We start from the raw sequence: 21,656 nt of genomic DNA on the forward strand, positions 1-21,656 counted from the left end.
TCATCACTAAACATGGTTTTGTTTGACTGGCGGAACTGTCACAGCAGTACCTATGCCCTCTGTACCTATACAGTTGAAGTTGGAAGTTTACATGCACTTAGGTTGGAGTGCAAATCAATCCTAGAACAACAGCAAAGGACCTTGTGAAGATGCTGGAGAAAACAGGTACAAAAGTATATTTATATCCACAGTAAAACGAGTCCAATATCGACATTACCTGAAAGGCCGCTCAGCAAGGAAGAAGCCACTGCTCCAAAACCACCATAAAAAAGCCAGACTTCGGCTTGCAACTGCAAATGGGGACAAAGATCGTACTTTTTAGAGAAATGTCCTCTTGTCTGATGAAACAAAAAATAGAACTGTTTGGCCATAATGACCATCGTTATGTTTGGAGGAAAAAGGGGGAGGCTTGCAAGCCAAGGAACACCATCCCAACCGTGAAGCACGGGGGTGGCAGCATCATGTTGTGGGGGTGCTTTGCTGCTGGAGAGACTGGTGCACTTCACAAAATAGATGGCATTATGAGGGAGGAAAATTATGTGGATATATTGAAGCAACATCTCAAGACATCAGTCAGGAAGTTAAAGCTTGGTCTCAAATGGGTCTTCCAAATGGACAATGACCCCAAGCATACTTCCAAAGTTGTGGCAAAATGGCTTAAGGACAACAAAGTCATGGTATTGGAGTGGCCATCACCAAGCACCAACTTCAATCCCATAGAACATTTGTGGGCAGTACTGAAAAAGCGTGTTTGACCCAAGTAAAAAAAATTAAAGGCTATGCTACCAAATGCTAATTGGGTGTATGTAAACTTCCGACTTCAACTGTATGTGTGCTTGACCTTGACCGACTGTATTATCCTCTGTGTCCTTCCCATGACGACTCACACTTCTCCCCCCTAGCTGGCACCATCTCTGGTGAAGAGGTGCCCATTGTGTCCAAGACCAATATCCAGGAACACAGAGACAGCTTCTCCTGTGAGAAGTTCAACTTCCGGGTCAACTCCAACATCACCTTCTATGTCTACGTCAGCAACTTCTCCTGGCCAATCAAGATCCAGGTGAGGTTCTGTCAGTAGTGATCTCACAATCCACAACTGCGTTACACCCCCACCCAGGTAGATACATTAAATTAGGTTTAAAAATATTTACACTATCGTTCAAAAGTTTGGGGTCACTTAGAGATGTCCTTGTTTTTGAAAGAAAAGCCAATTTTGTCCATTTAGAATGACGTCAAATTGATCAGAAATACAGTGTAGACATTGTTAATGTTGTAAATGACTTTTGTAGCTGGAAATGGCTGATTTTTTATGGAATATCTACATCGGCGTACAGAGGCCCATTATCAGCAACCATCACTCCTGTGTTCCAATGGCACGTTGTGTTAGCTAATCCAAGTTTATCTATTTTAAACGCTAATTGATCATTAGAAAACCCTTATGCAATTATGTTAGCACAGCTGAAAACTGTTGTTCTGATTAAAGAAGCAATAAAACTGGCCTTCTTTAGACTAGTTGAGTATCTGGAGCATCAGCATTTGTGGGTTCGATTACATGCTCAAAATGGCCAGAAACAAAGTACTTTCTTCTGATACTCGTCAGTCTATTCTTGTTCTGAGAAATGAATGCTATTCCATGCGAGAAATTGCCAAGAAACTGAAGATCTCGTACAACGCTGTGTACTACCCCCTTCACAGAACAACGCAAACTGGCTATAACCAGAATAGAAAGAGGAGTGGGATGCCCCGGTGCACAACTGAGCAAGAGGACAAGTACATTAGAGTATCTAGTTTGAGAAACAGACGCCTCACAAGTCCTCAACTGGCAGCTTCATTAAATAGTACTCGCAAAACACCAGTCTCAATGTCAACGGTGAAGAGGCCACTCCGAGATGCTGGCCTTCTAGGCAGAGTTCCTCTGTCCAGTGTCTGTGTTCTTTTGCCCATCTTAATCTTTTTATTTTATTGGCCAGTCTGAGATATGGCTTTTTCTTTGCAAACTTTCCAGCGGCGGGTGGTAGACACTGGCTCGGACGCATCATTGCACCACCTAAACCCCTAGTCACTGTGGGTGTCTCATCATACCTATGGTCTCAGCTCGATAGAGGGACCCGCGGTCGTTGTCGCTGGGGAACCCCATGGGTCGAGCTATTTCCCTCAAGGTGATCATGACAGACCTATCCCCCTGAGGGTGGGGTGTACTGTGCATGGGCAGCTCAATTCGGGGGTTGTGGACTATGTCACAGAGCGTGCCACACATCAATTACGTGGAGATTTTGGGAAAGGAGATACAGCACCTGGTGAATCTGGTGAAGAGGGGTGAAAATGTATGGTGAAGAGGGGTGAAAATGTATGTCATTAATCCGTGCCTCTGGTTTCTCACCTGTGGAAAGGAGGGCTTCTGGTGAGGCATGGTGTTCATTGGTCAGGATTCTAATGTTCTTCAGTAGAGTAACGCTTAAAGTCACCATAGCTGTGCTGTACCTCATTTTCCTCCTTCAGGGAACAGTAGTTATAGTCATAACTGTTCAATCTCAGAGAACAATTGCCCCTACAAAAATATGTGGGTTTTATACTTCCTGCAATGGATTTGATCGCTTGAGAGGACTGTTGGAAAACAATATCTGATTTAAACAATATCTGTCTCTACAGAACATATAAATATGTGAAATGGCTCCAGAACTCTCGGTCTGTCTCTTTAAGGCATAAAGCCATGATAGGACCTTGAGCATAAACTATAATAAAACGTGTTTGGCAAAAATATAATCTTTAATGATCCGTGAGTTTTGTAGTGTCGCCATCAATTATTTAGGATTGCCTTAATACTGAGACAGCCATACAAAATATTCATGGTTTAATCTTATGATCCATAAAATTGAAGTAGACTTTGGCGGTGATATTTTAAGATATCTGTCACACCCAATGTTGTGATAAAACGAGCTGAAATCTGATTGAATGGACTGACTGCAAGTAGCATGCTTAGTTAATCAACACTGAGACACTCAAATAGTCCTGATCAAAAAAAAGAAAGAAAATGGAGGTATTGGATAATGCGATTATTTTCCATGGAGGGCCACATTAGAATACATTTGTGCCATCGCGGGCCAGAATCATACATCATGTGTATGACTGTGTTGACAGATATATCTACTGTAAATCACATCCAGATATGCTACTTATTTTACTTTTTTAACATGCACAGAAATAAACCACATTCATGCTCTCCTTTTGGTAGGCATTTTCATTATTAAACATGCAATGAAGGTATAGTTTCTGACGTTGCTATGTGAAGGATTGCTGAGGTGAGAGTCAGTAAGAGCTGATCTATGCCGTGACTTATATTATAATTACTGAAAATGTCTGTTCACATACATAGGTTGACCCAAACAGTACAGACATCTTCTGAGCAATGACTCCTAATCTTAGGGAAGTTTTGTTCATCGAGAGATGCATAGAACCTCAACAGTGACATTGTTTTGAATAGTTCTCCAATCACTGCATCAGACTGAAGATCGATAAGCTCAGGTTGCAGGTCTTTGGACACATTATCCACATTGAAGGTGAAAGGAGAGGAATCCAACAGCATGTCATTTTCCAACACTTTGAAATCCTCAAAACGACAAGAAAACTCACCGTTCAAAGCACACAGCAGCGACGTATACTTCTCCCTCTGGTCATCTGATAGGGAACAGACTAGTAGTGTCGGAAGGTGGGTGAGATTGTACCTCTAAATTTCCCTTGACGGCTTTGACAAGGCTGTACATCTGATGTGCAAAAAGGCCCTTCCCTAGTTTGGAATCCAGTTCATTCATGAGGGCCATGATGTTCACATTAAAAGCAAAATCAGCCAACCATTCTTTATCTTGCAGTTGAGGGAAATCCACATATTTTCCTTTCATTTGTAATCTCCGACTTCAGGTCCCACACCCTTTTAAGCACCTTCCCCAAACTCAGCCATCTCACATTTGTGTGGTTGGGGAGATCTGCATTCCCTGACTCTGTCTCTTCCAACAGTGAGACAAACTGCCTGTGGTTTAAAGATTTTGCTCTTATGAAGTTTACCACTTTAGTGACTGTATCCACAACATGGCTCATTTCCAGAACACATTTCCAGAGCACCTCCTGATAAATAATGCAATGCAGGAAAATCATTTTCTTATCTGGCTTCAGCTCAGCTACTTGATCTTGTATCCTTTTCAAAAGGCCAATGTTTTGGCACCCATCAACGGTCACACTGGATAACTTTTCAAAACTCAGTCCCAGCTTTTCCACACACTTATTAACCTCCTCCAATAAATATTTCCCTGTGGTTGTGCTCTTCATTGACTGCACTGAAGTGAACTCCTCTGTAATTTCAAAGTCTGGGGTGATACCTTGTAAGAATATCAACAACTGCGCTGTGTCACGTGCATCACTGCTCTCATTCAGAGCCAAGAAGAAATAGGTGCAATCCTTTACCTTGTCTTTCAACTATTATTCCATATTCTCTGAGATGTCATCAACACGCCGTGTCACTGTTTGTCTTGACAGGGAAACATTTTCTAACGGCTCTGTCTTGTCGGGGCAAAGTATTGCTGCAGAGTCAATTAAACATTATTTTATGAATTCGCCCTCAGCGAATTACTTGCTATGTTTAGCAATTTTGTGGGACGATATATATACTGTAGCTAGCTCTCGCAATTCCGTCGTTTGCTGAATGCAGTTTTGTGAAATGTTCTTGCTGCTTTTGCAACTGAGAAAAAAACTATTTTGATGCACTTGCCCTCTGCTCAGAAGACATATTCCTAAATTTCTCTGCATGCTTCGTCTTGTGCGGGACAAGTGCTCTCTTTGCACACTAAGCACACATCTTTCCCTGATACCTCAATAAATAAATATTTCAATGTCCACTCTTGCTGGAACACCCTACATTCATTGTCTACTTGCCTTTTCTTTGAACTCTTTGGAAAAACTCATTTTTGCGCAATTTCTAGCTTGCTACTATTTGTAACTGTGTCGTGTGTGTGTGTGTGTGTCAGCCTGTCAGTCACTGTCTGTCCTCGTGCAGTTGTTATTTATACGTGATTTCAAAATAAATGTCCCACGAGCAGCGGGAGGTAAATCATTACACAAAATATTCATTGGACTTTTAGTTTGAATAACAAATACGTTTTTCAAAAACTTTGAGCATGAGCATGATTCCGTGGGCTGTATTGAATCAGGCGAGCCGGCCTTTGCCCAGACCTGTGCTAGACATATGTTGCAATGTAATATCTGAAAGAGGAGCTGCACATCTTCTGGGACTGTCACACACTCTGTAGCTCATATTTGGGATTTCTCTCCCGGTCCCCACTGCTTTTCTAGGTAATTAAATGTTTTCTTATTTTAATGTCTTAGCTTTCGGGGAGAGAACAACAGAGCAGCACCAGCTGGTTTTAGATGCAGCAACCAAACAGACATTCAAACAGATAAACATCACATAAAGGGGAATATCACATAAAGGGGAATATCACATAAAGGGGAATATCACATAAAGGGGAATATCACATAAAGGGGAATATCACATAAAGGGGAATATCACATAAAGGGGAATATCACATAAAGAATGTTGAAGGTGCTCTGGTAGTATTCCGATATGAATGTAGCAGTTGATTGCAGACTGTCCTGCAGCATGTGTTAAGGTCCATTGATCGGGGCTCATAAGTATTTCCCATAAATGCTGTTTTATCAGAGCTCTATACAGATGAGATGGTAACGTGAGAAGTTAATTATCATGATTATCATGAGCACTATCCCACAGCCGTATATAGAGCCATCTCAGTCGGACGCATTTTCACCAGTAACACGAGACCAGGCCCCGCCACTCTCTTGACCTTGGTGGCTTCCGACACGGACACGGTAATGATGGGGAATTGTCCAGAGGATTTCTAATGGCCAGTCTCAATTATTAGTCATATATTGTTTTGCAGATTTGGTTTAGTATGTAATGCAAATCTGATTTATATGAAATATAGTGATGTCTCACCCTCAGTGAATGGCACCACCAACATCTGTCATTTTATCTGACTGACTCATCCTTTGAGAAGAAACTCTTTGGATTTTGATTCCAAGTATGCCAAGTTTTCTGTATCTATTATCATATAAAGACTTCCAGACCAGTCATATTGTTTTTCATTCTGGGATGTGTAGCCCAGGTCAGACTAGCTGTGTCCACTTCAAAGTGTGTCAGATGGAAGCAGAGTTAGGCTGGTGAGATGTGTTGCCTTGGGTTTCTCCGGCTGGACTGATCTAATGACAAGAGAGAGATAACTTTCGCCACCAGGGCTATGATCCCTGTCCTCCTCTTTCTCTATTTCTCTTTCACATCCACTCTGGAAGGATTTTACTTGCTCTCTCTTATCTTTTTTCTTTCTTGGACTCTCCTACACGGATACATATGGAATAATACACACTCTGAATTGAACTGAGACTCTCTTTGTTTCCTGCAGATATGGGGGCACACCAGTTGATTGAAAATCGTCTACAGTTTCAGAGAGAAGGGGTGGCTCAATTTCTGCTCTGTGAGGCACTCTATCTAAGAACTTAGATCAAAGTTTCCTAACAGTGTTTTATATGAACAATTCTAAACCTTCCCCCAGATATAGTGTGTGTCCTAGACATGTATATGCTCTGAAATACATTAGGTATGTGTTCGCTTATCTATTCTCCAAAGATGTTAACAAGCCCACTGGACTCCTCCTCTTATGGTAGGAACTAGGTTGACCGTGACCATTTCAGTCCTCATTAACATTGCGAGTGTAGCCGTGTGCTCTGGTCCCTGACGTGATGTTATTCACTGTGGCAGTTAGACTGGGTGTAAAGATGGATCCTCCTCCACTCTCCGGTCATTGTCTTCTTTTTGGGCCATCACCATCCCAGAGGACCCCCTGAGCTATCCAACACACTGCGTGACTTACTGAGCACTATCCAACACACTGCCTGACTGACTGAGCACTGTCCAACACACTGCCTGACTGCCATAGCACTGTACAACACACTGCCTGACTGACTGAGCACTGTCCAACACACTGCCTGACTGCCTGAGCACTGTACAACACACTGCTTGACTGACTGAGCACTGTCCAACACACTGCCTGACTGCCTGAGCACTGTCCAACACACTGCCTGACTTCCGGAGCACTGTGCAACACACTGCCTGACTGCCTGAGCACTGTCCAACACACTGCCTGACTGACTGAGCACTGTCCAACACATTGCCTGACTGCCTGAGCACTGGACAACACATTGCGTGACTGCCTGAGTGCTGTACAACACACTGCCTGACTGCCTGAGCGCTGTACAACACACAGCCTGACTGCCTGAGCACTGGACAACACATTGCGTGACTGCCTGAGTGCTGTACAACACACTGTCTGACTGCCTGTGTGCTGTACAACACACTGCCTGACTGACGGTGTGATGTACAACACACTTCCTTGACCGACGGTGTGATGTACAACACACTGTCTGACTGACTGAGCGCTGTACAACACACTGCCTGACTGCCTGAGCACTGTACAACACATCCTGACTGCCTGAGTGCTGTACAACACACTGCCTGACTGACTAAGAGCTGTCACTCACACTCTGTCTGACTCTGACGGACGGTGTCAGTAGTTACAATGACCGAAGGCTTGTTACACACTCCCCAACTAAGTGATCGCTCTCCCTCTCTCTCTCACACACGCACATACTTGCAGACAGAGTAATACATACCTTTCACATTCACTTCACAGAGCGTAATCAGATCTGAAAGGAAACAACCTCCTAATTAAACACTCCTGAACACAGGGAATATGAAGTCGCTTAGTGTGACAGATGTCTGTGTAGCAATGCCACTTTCTCTTCACTAACATCTGGAGGAAGATGTGATAGGTAGAATATGTGTGGGTGTATACTATACTTGTTATTGTCTTTATACTATGTACTGTATATTGACATGTTTATATGTTTTTCACTACATATTTGTTTTTCAAAAGAATCCTGTTTGCATGCTGTGCTCTAGTCCTCCTCTACCTTCTCTCACATGAAACATTTTATTATTCATATGCCAATTAGTCACGAGGACAAATTACAGTGGTGACGACGGGATACATTAGAACACTATTTCTGTGATGTATCGCTGAGCTGTAGCGGGAAATATTTCTGTCCCAATTCTCTTAGGCGGGAAAGACTACACCGGATGACGGACGTGCCCAGCCCCCCCCCCCCCCCCCCCCTGTTAGTATGAGTGTGGCCCCTGTAGCCATATGACCTCACCCCTGCTCTCAGGGCTGGATGGAGGGCAGAGTGAGCTGCTGATCGTATGTCCTTGTGGAACAGATTTAGATTGAATCTGTCAAGCTGACCTTGCACCTTCTGCCATGACATCACACTTTACAGAAATGTATTTTCAGTTTTTTTATCTCTCCGATTTGTAGAGCCAGTCAATGGTAACTCAACTGGTCAAGGCAGTCTGAGATTCTTTGTTGCAAATTTTATTGGGACATGTATCACCCTCCATCTCTCTTATTTTTCTGTTTCTCCCTTTCTGTCTCTGATTGCCTGACCTACAGGCTACTCAAGTCATCTGTCTTATATCATCGAATCAAATCACATTGTATTGGTCACACACACATGGTTAGCAGATGTTATTGTGAGTGTAGCGAAGTGCTTATGCTTCTAGATCCGACAGTGCAGCAGTATCTAACAATTCCACAACAAAACCTAATACACACAAGTATAAAATATATGGATGAGCAGTGTCAGAGCGGCTAAGATGCAATAGATAGTAAATAATAGATAGTGTAGGATACAGTATACATGATATACATATGAAGTGAGTAATGCGTGATGTAGACATTCTTAAAGTGGCATTATTAAAGTGACTAGTGTTCCATTTATTAAAGTGGCCAATGATATCAAGTCTGTAGGTAGGCAGCCACCTCTCTGTGCTAGTGATGGCTGTTTAACAATCTAATGGCCTTGAGATAGAAGGTGTTTTTCTATCTCTTGGTCCCAACGTTGATGCACCTGTACTGACCCCGCCTTTTGGATGGTAGCGGGGTGAACAGGCATTGGCTCGGGTGGTTGTTGTCCTTGATGATCTTTTTGGCCGTCCTGTGACATCGGGTGCTCTAGGTGTCCTGTATGGCAGGTAGTTTGCCCCCGGTGATGGGTTGGGCAGACCGCACCACCCTCTGGAGAGCCCTGCGGTTGTGGGCGGTGCAGTTGCCGTACCAGGCGGTGATACAGCCCGACAGGAAGCTCTCAATTGTGCATCTGTAAACGTTTTTTTGTCCCTCCTGAGGTTGAAGAGACGCTGTTGTGCCTTCTTCACCACATTGTCTGTGTTCGTGGATCATTTCAGTTTGACGGTGATATGTACACCGAAGAACTTGAAACTTTCCACCTTCTCCACTGCTCTCCCGTCAATGTGGATAGGGGGTGCTGCCTTTGCTGTTTCCTGAAGTCCATGATCATCTCTGTTGTTTTTCTTGCATTGAGTGAGAGGTTATTTGACACCACACACCGAGGGCCCTCACCTCCTGCCTGTAGGCTGTCTTGTCGTTGTTGGTAATCAAGCCTACCACTGTAGTGTCGTCTGCAAACTTGATGATTGAGTTGGAGGTGTGCATGGCCACGCAGTCGTGGGTGAACAGGGAGTACAGGAGAGGGCTGAGAACGCACCCTTGTGGGGCCCCAGTGTTGAGGATCAGCGGAGTGAAGATGTTGTTTCCTACCTTCACCACCTGGGGCGGCCCGTCAGGAAGTCCAGGAACAAGTTGCACAGGGCGGGGTCGAGACCCAGGGTCTTTAGCTTGATGATGAGTTTGGAGGGTACTATGGTGTTGAATGCTGAGCTATAGTCAATGAACAGCATTCTTACATTGGTATTCCTCTTGTCCAGATGGGATAGGGCAGTGTGCAGTGTTATGGCGATTTGCATTATCTGTGGACCTATTGGGGCGGTAAACAAATTGGTGTGCGTCTAAGGTTAACAGTAGGGTGGAGGTGATATGATCATGGACTAGTCTCTCAAAGCACTTCATGATGACAGAAGTGAGTGCTACGGGGCGATAGTAATTTAGTTCAGTTACCTTAGCTTTCTTGGGTACAGGAACAATGGTGTAGATCTTGAAGCATGTGGGGACAGCAGACAGATAGGGATTGATTGAAAATGTCTGTTAACACTCCAGCCAGCTGGTCTGCGCATGCTCTGAGGACGCGGCTCGGGATGCCGTCTGGGCCGGCAGCCTTACTCACGTTGGCCACGGAGAAGGAGAGCTCACAGTCTTTGATAGCGGGCCGTGTCGGAGGCACTGTATTATCCTCAAAGCGTGCAAAGAAGTTGTTTAATTTGTCTGGGAGAAAGACGTCGCTGTCCGCGACAGGGCTGGTTTTCTTTTGTAATCTGTGATTGTCTGTGGACCCTGCCACATACGTCTCGTGTTTGAGTCGTTGAATTGTGACTCCACTTTGTCTCTATACTGACACTTTGGTGGTTTGATTGCCTTACAGAGGGAATAACTACACTGTTTGTATTCAGTCATGTTTCCAGTCGCCTTGCCATGTTTAAATGCGGTGGTACGTTTCAGTTTTGCGCAAATGCAATCCAAGGTTTATGGTTAAGGAAGGTTTTAATGGTAACAGTGGGTAAAACACCTCCTATACACTTCCTTATAAACTCGCTCACCAAGTCAGCATATACGTCAATATTATTGTCTGAGGCTACCCAAAACATATCCCGGTCCGCGTGATCAAAACATTCTTGAAGCGTGGAATCCATCTCTATCGGCGCCATCTTGTTCTAATTCACAGCTATTCATTTGAACGGTGTACTGTACTTGCCACCTTCATGCATTTACTGCTGTGTATTTTCTGTTTTAACCTTTTTGACAGAAGATGAGTTCCCTATTACCAATTATTAGTTCTCAGCAGAACTACTCTAATCTTCTATATGGTTAGTTTGGTGTGAGTGAAGATAAACCTGTCAGGATTGTTAGGTTCTAAATAAACAGAGAAAAAACTGACAACTAGGAAAAGCTCAAACCAAGTGTATTCACCCAATGGCTCAGACAGCTGAACACACAGACATGATTGCACCAGTACAAGTGTATATATACCCCACTTTAGGTGGAGTCTCCTCCTTTCCTCTAAACATTACATCTTTGTTGCTAGGCAGGAAGTTAAGTGATGTGGGTAATAAACTGTTCCTTCTCCCTTCATGTGACCTGACCTGACCTCGTCCCCCATTCCTCACTAATCCACAGCTATCCACCCTTATCAGTGACCGCAACCATGTGATTGCCGTTTCCCTTACTTAGTAACATTCCAAGCACCTGGCTCATATCCCAAAATCCATTGACCCCACCATATGCATTGCTCCTACATATAACCCTTAACTTCTGGTGCATTTCAAATTACAACCCAACAATTGTAACCAGACTGTGGCCCTTCTCCTTTCCATAGGATACCTAATGTCTAACAAAAACATGTTCTGACAGAATATAAACGTTCTGTGTTCCCTTCTCTCATTCATTAACATGAATAGGGATATTTCATATTTCAAGTGTATAAGTTAGAACCCATCAAGATGAACTCGGTATACTCAGTGAACTGATGCCCTGGGCTGTAACATGACACCTGCTCACGTGTAGCACATTTTCTCCATCTCCCCCCGGCACCTCCAGAGTGTCTCCAGTGTCTGTTTAATGAAGGCTGTGTGTGTGAAGTCCTGGCCCTATCAATCGCCTACCCGGCCACCCCACAGAAATAAAGGCTGTATGAATCCTACCCTCTCATCGATTTGCGTCTTTCCACTGACTCCTGCATGGCCAGGCCTAATTCAGCTGATTAAATGGGTTTCAGTGAGGCGGCCATGTTGTTTCCCCGGCTCTGGGCACACTATTGGTCCGTGATTAGATTTTCTCCCAACACAGAGTCACTTATTTAGCCTCTCAGAGGACATCATTAAATAGAATGCCTTTCATAATGTAATTGCTGACAGGCACTGTGCGGTGTACCTCAACAGCCGCTCGCCTCCCGACAATGGGAGTGACAAAGTGTCCTTTATTGGATAAAAGGGAAATTGAAACGGCACATAAAACATAGCAGCATCTCTATCTGATGATGGTCTTATCAGGAGGAGATCCTCTTTCCTATGGATGTAAGAGGAGAGGCCAGGTTAAGTGCTGCCTGTTTAAAAATATGGGAAACAGAGAGATGTCACGTGGGCTATTAGTTCATGGATGTTGATTGGGTTATATGTGACTCAGTCATTAACATATCAACCGGAATGTAGAGGAATTATTTTGTAAGGAATTTTAATGATGATCTTGCAACAGGAACTCAAATTTGAACAGTAGGACTGTTTCTTTTCACTTTTTTTCTGAAATGTAGAACAAACCTTTCGGCTGGCATGTAAAAGGTTGGTGAAATGGATTAGTTCACAGGGAAACTGTTTACATTCAAACACTGTTCACTTTACCAAAATAAATGTCTAACTGTAAAATGAACAGACAGACAAACAAATGAATTATAAAGGACACAGTCAGTCATAGGCCACTCAGTGTATTTCTCTTCACCACACTCAATATAAACAATACAATCCCTACATTGGTTTGGAGCTTATACAAGTCACAGCGGTCACTAAAGCTGCTACTGACTGTTTTGTCCTTGGTGAGTGTTTTTGGGGTACCCTGTAGCTGTTGCTAGCTGCTGGGTAGCTCTCTTCCTGGTACTCTGGACCCATTTGGGTCTGTTTTCGACCCGCCCCCTTGCAGTCATGTCAGTTCCCAGGGACAGGAACATGCACAAGCCTCTGGTGATGGCTGTTAGCGCGCAACAGGCTCTATTTGATATCAATGATGCTGCCATCACATTGGGAGAAGAGGGAGAAGAAGTGAGTTTAGATCAGGGCTTTTTAATGTTGGAGGGCTGAAACACTTCTATTTTTCATCTTCTTCTTCTAACGCCGGACTACACTTCCGGCGCCGACAGAGATGGCCGCCTCGCTTCGCGTTCCTAGGAAACTATGCAGTTTTTTGTTTTTTTACGTGTTATTTCTTACACTAGTACCCCAGGTCATCTTAGGTTTCATCACATACAGCCGAGAAGAACTACTGAATATAAGATCAGCGTCAACTCACCACCAGTACGACCAAGAATATGTTTTTCGCGATGCGGATCCTGTGTTCTGCCTTACAACCAGCGCCACGGGATGGTTCCCATGCAGCGACCCAAAAAAACGACTCAGAAAAAGAGGGAAACGAAGCGGTCTTCTGGTCAGACTCCGGAGACGGGCACATCGTGCACCACTCCCTAGCATTCTTCTTGCCAATGTCCAGTCTCTTGACAACAAGGTTGATGAAATCCGAGCAAGGGTAGCATTCCAGAGGGACATCAGAGACTGTAATGTTCTTTGCTTCACGGAAACGTGGCTCACCGGAGAGACGCAATCCGAAGCGGTGCAGCCAGCGGGTTTCTCCACGCATCGCGCGGACAGAAACGAACATCTTTCTGGTAAGAAGAGGGGCGGGGGCGTATGCCTTATGGCCAACGTGACATGGTGTGATGAAAGAAACATACAGGAACTCAAATCCTTCTGTTCACCTGATTTAGAATTCCTCACAATCAAATGTAGACCGCATTATCTACCAAGAGAATTCTCTTCGATTATAATCACAGCCGTATATATCCCCCCCCAAGCAGACACATCGATGGCTCTGAACGAACTTTATTTAACTCTCTGCAAACTGGAAACGATTTATCCGGAGGCTGCATTCATTGTAGCTGGGGATTTTAACAAGGCTAATCTGAAAACAAGACTCCCTAAATTTTATCAGCATATCGATTGCGCAACCAGGGGTGGAAAGACCCTGGATCATTGTTACTCTAACTTCCGCGACGCATATAAGGCCCTGCCCCGCCCCCCTTTCGGAAAAGCTGACCACGACTCCATTTTGTTGATCCCTGCCTACAGACAGAAACTAAAACAAGAAGCTCCCACGCTGAGGTCTGTCCAACGCTGGTCCGACCAAGCTGACTCCACACTCCAAGACTGCTTCCATCACGTGGACTGGGAGATGTTTCGTATTGCGTCAGCCAACAACATTGACGAATACGCTGATTCGGTGTGCGAGTTCATTAGAACGTGCGTTGAAGATGTCGTTCCCATAGCAACGATTAAAACATTCCCCAACCAGAAACCGTGGATTGATGGCAGCATTCGTGTGGAACTGAAGGCGCGAACCACTGCTTTTAATCAGGGCAAGGTGTCTGGTAACATGACTGAATACAAACAGCGCAGCTATTCCCTCCGCAAGGCTATCAAACAAGCTAAGCGCCAGTACAGAGACAAAGTAGAATCTCAATTCAACGGCTCAGACACAAGAGGCATGTGGCAGGGTCTACAGTCAATCACGGACTACAGGAAGAAACCCAGCCCAGTCACGGACCAGGATGTCTTGCTCCCAGGCAGACTAAACAACTTTTTTGCCCGCTTTGAGGACAATACAGTGCCACTGACACGGCCTGCAACGAAAACATGCGGTCTCTCCTTCACTGCAGCCGAAGTGAGTAAGACATTTAAACGTGTTAACCCTCGCAAGGCTGCAGGCCCAGACGGCATCCCCAGCCGCGCCCTCAGAGCATGCGCAGACCAGCTGGCCGGTGTGTTTACGGACATATTCAACCAATCCCTATACCAGTCTGCTGTTCCCACATGCTTCAAGAGGGCCACCATTGTTCCTGTTCCCAAGAAAGCTAAGGTAACTGAGCTAAACGACTACCGCCCCGTAGCACTCACATCCGTCATCATGAAGTGCTTTGAGAGACTAGTCAAGGACCATATCACCTCCACCCTACCTGACACCCTTGACCCACTCCAATTTGCTTACCGCCCAAATAGGTCCACAGACGATGCAATCTCAACCACACTGCACACTGCCCTAACCCATCTGGACAAGAGGAATACCTATGTGAGAATGCTGTTCATCGACTACAGCTCGGCATTCAACACCATAGTACCCTCCAAGCTCGTCATCAAGCTCGAGACCCTGGGTCTCGACCCTGCCCTGTGCAACTGGGTACTGGACTTCCTGACGGGCCGCCCCCAGGTGGTGAGGGTAGGCAACAACATCTCCTCCCCGCTGATCCTCAACACTGGGGCCCCACAAGGGTGCGTTCTGAGCCCTCTCCTGTACTCCCTGTTCACCCACGACTGCGTGGCCACGCACGCCTCCAACTCAATCATCAAGTTTGCGGACGACACAACAGTGGTAGGCTTGATTACCAACAACGACGAGACGGCCTACAGGGAGGAGGTGAGGGCCCTCGGAGTGTGGTGTCAGGAAAATAACCTCACACTCAACGTCAACAAAACTAAGGAGATGATTGTGGACTTCAGGAAACAGCAGAGGGAACACCCCCCCATCCACATCGATGGAACAGTAGTGGAGAGGGTAGCAAGTTTTAAGTTCCTCGGCATACACATCACAGACAAACTGAATTGGTCCACTCACACAGACAGCATCGTGAAGAAGGCGCAGCAGCGCCTCTTCAACCTCAGGAGGCTGAAGAAATTCGGCTTGTCACCAAAAGCACTCACAAACTTCTACAGATGCACAATCGAGAGCATCCTGGCGGGCTGTATCACCGCCTGGTATGGCAACTGCACCGCCCTCAACCGTAAGGCTCTCCAGAGGGTAGTGAGGTCTGCACAACGCATCACCGGGGGCAAACTACCTGCCCTCCAGGACACCTACACCACCCGATGCTACAGGAAGGCCATAAAGATCATCAAGGACATCAACCACCCGAGCCACTGCCTGTTCACCCCGCTGTCATCCAGAAGGCGAGGTCAGTACAGGTGCATCAAAGCTGGGACCGAGAGACTGAAAAACAGCTTCTATCTCAAGGCCATCAGACTGTTAAACAGCCACCACTAACATTGGGTGGCTACTGCCAACACACTGTCAATGCCACTGACTCTACTCCAGCCACTTTAATCATGGGAATTGATGGGAAATGATGTAAATATATCACTAGCCACTTTAAACAATGCTACCTTATATAATGTTACTTACCCTACATTATTCATCTCATATGCATACGTAGATACTGTACTCTATATCATCGACTGCATCCTTATGTAATACATGTATCACTAGCCACTTTAACTATGCCACTTGGTTTACATACTCATCTCATATGTATATACTGTACTCGATATCATCTACTGTATCTTGCCTATGCTGCTCTGTACCATCACTCATTCATATATCCTTATGTACATATTCTTTATCCCCTTACACTGTGTATAAGACAGTAGTTTTTTTTGGAATTGTTAGTTAGATTACTTGTTCGTTATTACTGCATTGTCGGAACTAGAAGCACAAGCATTTCGCTACACTCGCATTAACATCTGCTAACCATGTGTATGTGACAAATAAATTTGATTTGATTTGATTTGATTTGAAATAACAAACATAAGTGTTTCCTCCCTCCTAGACCGGACTTGAACAGCCCTGGTCTATATCCTGAGGATGCATTTATTGTAGCTGGGGATTTTAACGAAGCAAATTTGATGAAAAAAACACATTGACTGTAGTACTTGCGCAGCTAAATCACTCAAACACTGCTACTCCAACTTCCGGGATGCCAACAAGGCCCTCCCTTCAGGCAAATCTGATCACTACTCAATTTTGCTCCTCCCTTCCTATAGGCAGAAACTCCAACAGGACGTACCCATGCTAAGGACTATTCAACACTGGTCTGACCAATCTGAATCCACGCTTCAAGATTGTTTTGATTACGCGGACTGGGATATGTTCCGGGTAGCCTCTGAGAATAACATTGACAAATATACTGATATGGTGACTGAGTTTATCAGGAAGTGTATAGGAGATGTTGTACCCACTGTGACTATTAACACCTACCCTAACCATAAACCATGGATAGATGGCGGAATTTGCGCAAAACTGAAAGCGCGAACCACCGCATTTAAACATGGCAAGGTGTAACGCTTCTCGTTGGTGGAAGGAGAGGAGGACCAAAATGAAGCATGGTAAGTGTTCGTCATGTTTTAATTGAACAAACTGAACACTATACAAAATAATAACGAAGAGAAAACTAAACAGTTCTGCCAGGTGAACAGACACTAAACAGAAAATAAACACCCACAACCAAAATGGGGAAAACAGGCTACCTTAGTATGATTCTCAATCAGAGACAACGAACAACACCTGCCTCTGATTGAGAACCATACAAGGCCAAACACATAGAAATATAACAACATAGAAAAAGGACATAGATTACCCACCCCAACTCACCCCCTGACCAACCTAACACAAAGACATAAAAAAGGAACTAAGGTCAGAACGTGACACAAGGTGACTAGGAATATGGCGGAATATAAAACAGTGTAGATATTGCCTCTGTAAGGCATTCAAACAGACAAAACATCAGTATAGAGACAAAGTGGAGTTGCAATTCAACAGCTCAGACACGAGATGTAAATCAAATCAAATCAAATCAAATGTTATATCAAATCAGATCAAATGTTATTTGTCACATACACATGGTTAGCAGATGTTAATGCGAGTGTAGCGAAATGCTTGTGCTTCTAGTTCCGACAATGCAGTAATAACCAACAAGTAATCTAACTAACAATTCCAAAACTACTGTCTTATACACAGTGTAAGGGGATAAAGAATATGTACATAAGGATATATGAATGAGTGATGGTACAGAGCAGCATAGGCAAGATACAGTAGATGGTATCGAGTACAGTATATACATATGAGATGAGTATGTAAACAAAGTGGCATAGTTAAAGTGGCTAGTGATACATGTATTACATAAGGATGCAGTCAATGATATAGAGTACAGTATATACGTATGCATATGAGATGAATAATGTAGCATTGTTTAAAGTGGCTAGTGATATATTTACATCATTTCTCATCAATTCCCATTATTAAAGTGGCTGGAGTTGAGTCAGTGTCAGTGTCAGTGTGTTGGCAGCAGCCAGTCAATGTTAGTGGTGGCTGTTTAACAGTCTGATGGCCTTGAGATAGAAGCTGTTTTTCAGACTCTCGGTCCCAGCTTTGATGCACCTGTACTGACCTCACCTTCTGGATGATAGCGGGGTGAACAGGCAGTGGCTCGGGTGGTTGATGTCCTTGATGATCTTTATGGCCTTCCTGTAACATCGGGTGGTGTAGGTGTCCTGGAGGGCAGGTAGTTTGCCCCCGGTGATGCGTTGTGCAGACCTCACTACCCTCTGGAGAGCCTTACGGTTGAGGGCGGAGCAGTTGCCGTACCAGGCGGTGATACAGCCCGCCAGGATGCTCTCGATTGTGCATCTGTAGAAGTTTGTGAGTGCTTTTGGTGACAAGCCGCATTTCTTCAGCCTCCTGAGGTTGAAGAGGCGCTGCTGCGCCTTCTTCACGATGCTGTCTGTGTGAGTGGGCCAATTCAGTTTGTCTGTGATGTGTATGCCGAGGAACTTAAAACCTGCTACCCTCTCCACTACTGTTCCATCGATGTGGATAGGGGGGTGTTCCCTCTGCTGTTTCTTGAAGTCCACAATCATCTCCTTAGTTTTGTTGAGTGTGAGGTTATTTTCCTGTGGCAGGGTCTACAGACAATCACGGACTACACGGACTACAAAGGGAAAACCAGCCACGTCGCGAACACCGACAGCTAAACACCTTATTTACCTGCTTTGAGGATAATACAGTGCCACCGACGCAGCCTGCTACCAAGGACTGTGGGCTCTCCTTCGTGGCAGGCGTGAGTAAGACATTTAAGCGTGTTAACCCTTGCAAGGCTGCCGGCCCAGACGGCATCCCTAGCCGCGTCCTCAGGGCATGCGCAGACCAGCTGGCTGGAGTGTTTACGGGCATATTCAGTCTCTCCCTATCCCAGTCTGCTGTCCCCACTATCACCCCGTAGCACCCACTTCTGTCATCATGAAGTGCTTTGAGAGAATAGTCAAGGATCATATCACCTCTACCTTACCTGCCACCCTAGACCCACTTCAATTTGCTTACCGCCCCAATAGACCCACAGACAATGCAATCGCCATTGCACTGCACACTTCCTTATCCCATCTGGTCAAGAGGAATACCTATGTTAGAATGCTGTTCATTGACTATAGCTCAGCATTCAACACCATAGTACCCTACAAGCTCATTATTAAGCTTGGGGCCCTGGGTCTGAACTCTGCCCTGTGCAACTGGGTTCTGGACTTCCTGACGGGCTGCCCCCAGGTGGTGAAGGTAGGAAACGACACCTCCACTTCTCTGATCCTCAACACAGGGGCCCCACAAGGGTGCATGCTCATCCCCCTGCTGTTCTCCCTGTTCCATCACGACTGCGTGGCCACGCACGCCTCCAACTCAATCATCAAGTTTGCAGATGACACAACAGTAGTAGGCCTGATTACCAACAATGACGAGACAGTGTACAGGGAGGAGATGAGGGCCCTGGGAGTGTGATGCCAGGGAAATAAGCAACTTCACTGCCCGCTACCGCAGGGCTCTCCAGAGGGTGGTGCGGTCTGCCCAACGCATCACCGGGGGCAAACTACCTGCCCTACAGGACACCTACAGCACCCGATGTCACAGGAAGGCCATAAAGATCATCAAGGACAACAACCACCCGAGCCACTGCCTGTTCACCCCTCTATCTCTCGCTCTATCATCCAGAAGGCGAGGTCAGTACAGGTACATCAATGCTGGGACAGAGAGACTGAAAAACAGCTTCTATCTCAAAGCCAGACTCAAAGCCAGACTGTTAAACAGCCATCACTAGCACCTTAGAGGCTGCTGCCCTATATCCGTGGACTTGAAATCACTGGCCACTTTAATAATGGAACACTATTCACTTTAATAATGTTTACATATTTTGCATATGTATTTATTGTATTTTATTCTACTCTACAGTATTTTATTCTATTTCGCGCCGACATTGCTTTTCTAAATATTTATATGATCTTAATTCCATTCCTTTACTTTAGATTTGTTTATTGTGTGTATTGTTGTGAAATTGTTTGATATTACTAAACATGTGTATGTGACCAATAAAATTTGATTTGATCAATGTATGGCAAATAGAAAAACGCAATGTAACACAACTGGTCAAATAGCTCGCTATACGACTTCATGACTTCATTCAATATTTATATACCAAAGACCATTTTGTAGCTGGGGCAAACATGACACTTACCAATGAATTCATATACATACAGGATATAAACTCTGAGAGGAATGATTGAGTGGAGCACCTATCGGTTTAAAAGGAGTGTACTTGTGTTTACTCTTGAAAACGGTAACGTGTTTCACACGTATCGCTGAGGATCACTGATTAGCATGCTGTGTAGGTGGATGTCATACTCAGCTAATGCCTTGCTGTGGTCAGTAGGTCTCCTCATGAATATGCTAATAGTAACCACATGTCCAGTTCTCCTGTGGAGAAGCACTTTCTCTCACTCTCGCTCTTTCAACCTTTCTCTCTCTCTCTTTTGATTTTTCTTTCATGGACACACACACTCTTAATTTCACAGACTCACATTCACACAGTTACCCTCCTTTCCCCTCCCCTGTGTGACCCCTTTGCCTATCTCTCCCATCTCTTGTTGATAAGTTGAAATCTCTCTTTTACTGTAGTTTTAAACAAGCGGTTATTCGCCAGGCTTTGGGAATTGACAACAGCACAGTTACTTCACTCCCTCTCTGACCATCACATGAGGGCCACCGTAGGCCTGCAGTAATGACTCTTCTGTCTTAATCTGGGCCTCTGAGCCTTGGAGTCATATCATTCACTTCAGAGGCCTGTGACTTTCTCTTCCCTGTCCTCTCTTTCTTGGTTTGGTCTCACTCGTAGTAATTGCAACTCAAATAGGTTACTGTTGAGCTTTAGAGGGCACTGTCACTCAATACATACTTAGCCTCTGATCTCCAAACAGTTTGATTCTAGTAGAGAGAGATTGTAGGTGGAACACAGGCCTATGGTATGGGACTGAGTGTGTGTGGGAGAATTATCTTATTTATCATCTTATGTGATCTTTTGACAGTCCGCTATTCATTATTAATATAGCTGGCCTGCTATTTACAGAGGTGTGGACTCGAGTCTGACTCAAGTCACAAATTTGATGACTTGAGGCTCGACTTAATACAAAATAAAATAACTTGAGACTTGACTTGGACTTGGAGCCTCAAGACTCTCAGGATGCGACTTTGACTTCAGTCTAATGACTTGAAATGATCTGGCCAAATTACAATCACTAGCGTAGGCCTGCTGGTATTTTGGTATGCAATTGCTTGAAATTGATCATTTACTTATGAACCTTGCATTTGGAATTGGTTGTTAAAATGTATTATTAGATAATCAAAATATGTTGTGGACAAAATTGTTAAAAGGGCTGTCTGGCAGATAGACAAAGATTTGTAGTTGATCAAGTAAAGCCTGTTTGTTTACATTTTCTTTTACTAGACTTGAGTCTTGTCTTGGTCTTTAAATGCACGACTTGGACTTGACTCGATCCGTTCTACTAGTTGGGCCTCGACTTGAGACTTGGACCTTGTGACTTGAGACATGCTTGCGACCCAAATAATAGTGACTTGCTCCCACCTCTGGCTATTTATAATAGACAT

The 21,656-nt window shown here is 44.6% G+C and overlaps 1 protein-coding gene across 2 annotated transcripts in view; it reads left to right on the forward strand.

Moving 5' to 3' along the window:
* The window catches only part of LOC109899770 (attractin-like protein 1), a 338,304-nt gene that overhangs the window by 160,656 nt on the left and 155,992 nt on the right, over positions 1–21,656 (forward strand). For both annotated transcript variants that reach the window (XM_020495283.2, XM_031835623.1), the window contains one exon: positions 903–1,060. In XM_020495283.2, coding sequence (XP_020350872.1) covers positions 903–1,060 — 158 coding nt within the window. The remainder of the gene's footprint in view (positions 1–902; positions 1,061–21,656) is intronic.

Source organism: Oncorhynchus kisutch, linkage group LG11 (genome assembly GCF_002021735.2).
Source record: "Oncorhynchus kisutch isolate 150728-3 linkage group LG11, Okis_V2, whole genome shotgun sequence".
Classification (NCBI taxonomy): domain Eukaryota; kingdom Metazoa; phylum Chordata; class Actinopteri; order Salmoniformes; family Salmonidae; genus Oncorhynchus; species Oncorhynchus kisutch.